This window comes from Vidua chalybeata, chromosome 20 (assembly GCF_026979565.1).
Source record: "Vidua chalybeata isolate OUT-0048 chromosome 20, bVidCha1 merged haplotype, whole genome shotgun sequence".
In the NCBI taxonomy this organism is placed as follows: Eukaryota; Metazoa; Chordata; class Aves; order Passeriformes; family Viduidae; genus Vidua; species Vidua chalybeata.
In genome coordinates, this window is record NC_071549.1 from 1,532,017 (window position 1) to 1,538,275 (window position 6,259).

At 49.2% G+C, this 6,259-nt stretch overlaps 1 protein-coding gene across 1 annotated transcript in view; it reads right to left on the reverse strand.

Annotated features, from left to right (window-relative positions):
* Positions 1-5,565, reverse strand: part of AUTS2 (activator of transcription and developmental regulator AUTS2) — a 72,647-nt gene extending 67,082 nt beyond the window's left edge. Inside the window, exons 1-3 of the mRNA XM_053961636.1 lie at positions 5,508-5,565; positions 5,388-5,425; positions 2,038-2,086 (exon numbers count right to left, since the gene is read on the reverse strand). Coding sequence (XP_053817611.1) covers positions 2,038-2,086; positions 5,388-5,425; positions 5,508-5,565 — 145 coding nt within the window. The remainder of the gene's footprint in view (positions 1-2,037; positions 2,087-5,387; positions 5,426-5,507) is intronic.
* Between the last annotated feature and the right edge of the window lie 694 nt (positions 5,566-6,259).

Below are 6,259 nucleotides of genomic sequence, written 5' to 3' on the forward strand. Positions count from 1 at the left end.
AGAAAAAAAGAGGGTAAGGGTAAAAAAAAAAAAGAAAATACCAGCCAGCCTAGTTTGGCCGCACCTGGATTTGCATTGATTCCTCCCTTGTCATTCATGTTACCAACAGGAATTAGCATATGGCTTTAAGGGGAAACTCAGGAGGAGAAAAGAAAGATGCCATTTTGATGGAAATAAGGGGCAAAGGAATAATCTACCATCAACTAAAAAGCTTATTTGTGTACGGTTTCCCAAGCAAAGCTTCGAAAAGCCCATGTTGATTTTAGGCTACACAAAGAAACCCTAATCCTTTCAAGGGAACTAAATCACCAAAGAAAAGTACCTCGGAAGAAAAGGCTCCCTGTCAAGCATGGGTATTCACATCCAAAGGGATGCCACGAATCAAGCTCTGTAAGTAAACAGCAATAAGAATGTGGGAAATGTGTTTGAGTCAAAAAAGAAAACCAAAGGAAGAGGAAGAGGGGCCTACTCTTCATCAGTCACCTCCCGGGGAGGAGAGGAGCCTCTCACCCTGGTTACAGGCCTGTGCCAGGAATGTGGATTCACCCGGCTTCTCCTGCCCTGGCCCAGCCCCAAGAAAGGGCTGCTCAAATGCCAAAGCTTTTTACAGCAAATTAGCAAAATAAAGATGCAGTCACATGTAGTTTGGGGGCCTGGGGTCACTCCAGACACGCAGCTCTTCCCTTCTAATGGCTATGCCACCTATTCTCAGCCTCCGGAGGAGCCTGGGGAACCTGTAAATGCCATTCATCACAAAGGATAAATCAGCTTGCCAAGTGAGATAACCTGGTTAGACCACAGAAATAATCCAGACTGTACTTCCAGAGGATGCTAATACATGAAAAACAGGACTATAGATCCGTAATGCAATTAAATCCAGGTATAATTCAATATGCAGCAGAAGCCTTCAGAAGCAGCAGCAGATCAGCATGGGAATCCCAAAGGTAACGGGGTCACATTCTGTCCCCAGTTAAACCATCAGAGCTTTGTGGAATTAAAAAGCACTGAGAAACACTGGAATGACTCACTGGAGTAACAAACCAAAGGCAGGGAGAAGCACACAGGGCAAATACTGAGCAAACCCGGCCAACAGAACACCCCTGAATTTCAAACCAGTCAAGTCTGCCTCTTGTAACGCCAAGAGTGCTCCAAACCCCATCAGGTAAAACCCTGGGTTACAGCCGGGCGCTCACCCTTTTCCAGGCACTTCCCATGTGCTGCCAGAGAAAAGCAGGACACCGGGGTAAAAACCAGACGCGCTTTCAAGGCTTTGAATTGCACTTGTTGGTGCAACTCGTGCCCGGAGCTGCTCCCTCCACCCTCCTTCCAAAAACACCAACCAGACCAAAAAGGGGAGTTACACCAAAAGGATCCCCAAAGCCTTTCTAACAAGGGTGCTCCAGGCCCAGCTCCACACAGCAGCTCACGGGCGCTGATTTAGGGCAAGCTTTCCCTTAATGTGCTGTTATATCATTAGCAGCTCTGTCTTTGGATTGCTGTTTGGAAGAAATTAATGGGATACTGAATATTTAAATGTGGCCCTCTCTATCATTTATTAACTCTACAGAAAGCACACAGCACAGTAAGCCATGGTTTATGACTATTATCCTGTGAATACTAAACGTTGGCTGGTTATTACTGTCAGCAGTGCAAATTGGCTATTCATAATTCCACGTCTATCATGGAGCTGATGAGTAACAATCAAGTTAAAACATTTTGAAAACTCTTACAGTTATTTAAATGAGCTTAAATTAAAGCCATTTGTAAAATAAACTATTCCCTAATATTGTTATTTAAATTAATTCTGACCTGGCAGGCAATGCATTATTTAAAGCCTATATTTTATATTAAGCAAAGCAATTACCAAGCATACAGAACACGTCTGAAACCCAGAGAAACATAAAAAGCACTAACAAGCTGATTGCGACATTTCTGCAAGACAAGTTACATTTCATCTCCCATTGAAATTGCCATGAAAAGAAACGTGTGGGGAAAAAAGGAAAATAAATCTGCTTGGGATGTGAATTGCAGCCTTACCTTTATTTGTGACAGCGTTGAACAGTTTCTCAGAGCTGGCATCAGATGCCTGAAAGACCAATAAAAAAGAAGAAAAAAAAAAGAAGTTACATTTTCTAGCAGTGATAGATTTCCGAAGGCACGGTGTATTTATGCACAGGCAGAGGTGTGTATATTTTAGGGAAACAAATCAGGAGACAAAACCAGGGGCGCTGGAAGCGGCGGCTCCGGAGGCCGTGTCCATGAGGTGGTGCTGTTTGGCTGTGCTTCGCCGCCCTGCAGTGCAGATATTTCTTTGGAAAGGTTCTATTTCATAAAGAAATGGGGTTTTTCTTCGACATTAGCTGCACAGACAGTGTATCTTTGTACTGCCATTATCCAATACATTCTGACATCGATTCTGCGATGCAGAAGAGTCACCATTTCGAACCACACAGCCTGGTCTCAGGAATCTCCAGAACTGCAGATTTCTTAATTAATTTTTAAAGTATTTTTGGGATCCCTGCTGTGTGAACATTCGATTTTTACCACCTTCAAAGCAGCGTTGATAACTTAGGTTAGTAATTTTATAAATTGCTGTTGCAAACTCTTTGAAAAATAAAGAGTGTGTCAGTATTTAGTATCAGTGTGTATTTCCACGTCAGCTTTGCCTTCCTCAGAATAACTGATTCTTGACACCTCGCTGTGTAAACTAATAAACCTTTTCTTTTTCATCAAGCCACCTTTATCCAAGGAGGTTTTTCCCCTTAATATTGTGTTAGCAGCTTGTCTATTCCTGCTGTTTCTATGCCAGGGTGCCAGCTCAGCTCTCCACCCGTATAAAAAGCTTTATTTCAGTTTCACACAAAACCATTGATCTCCCCTTTTCAGAAATTCCAACGGCACAAAACCAGGCAGGGAAGGAACACTGAAAATGTTCATTCTGCAAACACCCCGAGCCCAAAAGCACCAAACACTCCATTTCTACCAGATGTGTGTGCTGCTGTGTTTGGGCACACACACACAAAACACACACAGGCACCTACAGCTCAAACTTCTCCCACAAAAAGCACCGAGCTGTTCAATTCCAAACCCAGCCCCGCTGAGAAACAGGCTGCTCTTGGAAAATACAGGGAAAATGTGCTCAGGAGCAGAACACTGCAAATAGGGTTAAAATGTAACACTTGAGAAAGATTTTGATTTTTCCCTAGAAACTGTTCTCTTGCTGGATTCAGGAACAATAATTGAAAATACTGGAAAGCGGGCTGTGGAGGTTTTTTTGTTAAAGGGGAGGAATTTCTCAATTCAAAACCAGATAAAAATCACCAGACAATCAACATATACGTTTGCTATCTCGACTGCATTAAAAACTTGGATGCGAAACTCCCGATGAATGAGTAGGCATGGCTCAGACCGTGCATCACAGTGCAGGAATACACTGAAAAAATTGGTTTGCCCTCAAGTTAGTGACAGACAAGATTTCTATGATGAATTATTAAAAATAGCTTTATTCTTTTTCAGACTTCTAGACAAATTTTACAAGATTACTGCTGGCTTATTTGAAAGCCGAGCTGGTGCAATTTCACCTCAACTAAATACCTTGTAAACACTGGATTTATTACCCAATGATGGATTTATTATGCAGTGATGACTTTCTCTAAATTAATGAAAATATGTGAATAATGCACAAATTGAAGAGATCAAGAAGGCCATGTGCTTTAAAGAGCAGCCCAGTGTTAGTCCAACAAGACGCTCAATGCTTTCCTCCCCTTGCCAATCAGCCTGCTTAAAAATAATCATTTCCAGTGAATTTCAGCTGTTGTTGTGTTCTCAAATGCAGCTTTTCTCTGAAGTCAAAACTCTCTGAACCAGTCCTTCTTTTTAGAAAGAAAATCCAATATTAAAAACCAAACAAACTTCTTACAGTTTCAGCTGCTACTTTATTTTACTGTTTCAAAACAAAACAGCACGGGGAAGTTCCATGTTCCCTATTCACTTGATTTTCCCAAGCAGTATAAAGAGGAAAACACCATTTTAAGAAGTTTGCTTTAATGCCAAGAGTAAACCAAGAGATTGTTTTTGAAGCCATGGTTTTTCAGGTGCAATCTCTTCCTGTGCCATCGCACACCCCAGTCACAAACAGTGCTGTGACACCTGGAAGTGGCACACCTCGAACAAAACGCAGCCTGCCCAAGGACTGCTCCGGAGCAACCTGGCTGATGATAATCCATGTGGCATACACCTAAAAAAGGAATTATTTTACAAAGACAAAGCTCGTCCAAGAGTGAAGCTCATTTTGCATTACTGACCACACACAACCGAATGGAAAAGCAACTTGAAATAACCACACTGCCTGTGTTACCGTGAAAATAACCCAAACTGGCTGGCTGGCTGGCTGACTGGCTGGAGCAGTGAGATGAACTTGGCCTGCCTGTTTCCTTACTTAAAAATTGGGTTTTAAATACAAAATAGCAATTAGGGTGATATACGGGAGATACAGAGGCAAGGACAATCTCTGCCAGTAGACACGCAGTGTATCAATTTCCATACAACTATTATTTTTCCACAGCTAGGCAGTCACATCACGCAACAACACTAAAGGACCAAAAAACCCAACTGATTTAAAAACCCGCACGAACTCAGCACTACCCCAGAAGGATGAAATTCGGTGCCTGTGCAGTGCTGACTAAACCCTGCTCCGTACTGACAGCAATCGGCGCAGACAACAAAGTGCCTTTATGTGCACGGTGGGTGCGATGTGGCCGAACCTGGATGCTCCAGCGGCGGAGAGGAGCTCGGCTCTCCCTTCCCTTCCACCAGCCAACTGCAAGTCCTTCTTCGCTCCCCTTTATCCCGATCTCCCCCGGTCTCACTTGAGCAGTTGATGAGCACTGTCTGCTGGCACCGTGACATCTGGGGACAGCACCGGGTTATCCGAGGCGCTCTGCCCGAGGTGCCTCCTCGGCTTCTCCTGCACAGAGCCGGAGCTGGTGACACACAGTTCCCTTCCTCGCACTTCGGCCGTTTTCCCTTACAAATCCCCTTGTTACCAAGCACAGCTTAATCCTTTTCACCGCAAAATGAAACAAGTCAGCAATCCCCAGGCTTAAAGAAAAAAAAACCCAACAAACCACAAGGGAAAAAAATGACCCAAAGAGTATATTTTTCCCTTCACCAAGGAATGTGCTGCCGTTCGAGGGGATGTATGACTAAAATATTTCCTGTCCAGACAGCGCAGCCTGACTCACTGCTGGCACTGCCGGGCCCCGCCGCGGCACTTGCACCGGCCCCGCACCTGCCCGCGGAGCCGGCGCGGCCCCACCGCCCCCTCCGCCCCGGCCCGTCCCTGGCTGCCCGGGACCGGCGGCCGCTCCCCTCCGCCCGGTGGTTACCTGCTGGCCGGGGGCTCCGCGGGGCGGCCGGCCCGCGGCTCATGGCGGTGCGGGAGGGACGGGCGTGTGAGGCAACTCCGATCCAGCGCGGCTCTCAGCGTCCCGCGGCCAAACCCCAACTAATCCTCCGCGGGGAACCAACTCCGCGGGCCGGCCGCGCGGGCCGCCGGGCGGGCATCCTTCCCGGGCCGCCGACCCCTTCCCCGCTCCCGCAAGATGGTTCCCGGGAGGAGCGACAGGAGCGCGGCGTGCGGGGAGAGCGCCGGGCGCGGAGCGGGCGCTACAGAAGCGGCAGCAGGACAAAGAAAACCATGTGCGGCGGCGGCGGCCGGGGACAGCGGCGGCACCTCCGGGTGCGGGGCGGTGCGGGGCGGTGCGGCCGCGGCGCCTCCTCCCTCCCTCCGCGGCTCCAGCGCCGGCGGCTGCGCGTCCCTTCCTTCGGGCGGCTTTTTGGGTTCTCTTCCGCTGTTTGCCGGGGCGTTTGGGGGGCTGATTGTTTTTGTTTTGCTTAAAAAGTCATGCCCGTCCTCTCCCGAGCCAAAGCGGGCTCCCGCCGGGCGCCGTCCCTCCCGTCGCGGCCGCGCTCAGGTGAATTCCATGGGGGAGAGGCAGCGGCCTGGCCCCGGCTCCTCCGGCCCCGCCGAAACAGCCTCGCAAGCCTGTAATCCCCGCGGGGCGGCCGCTCCGCTCCGCCCGGCCCGGCTGCAGGCGCCGGCCGGACCCCTCTCGCCGCCCGGCTCCGCTCCGCACTGCGCGGCGCTCCCGGAGCCGCCGCCGCCGCCCGCCGGCTCCGCCCTCCGCCGGCCCCGCCCCGCGCTCCGCCGGGGTCCCCGCGGCGGGGGCGGCCCGGCCGGCCGGGGGAGGCTCCGCGG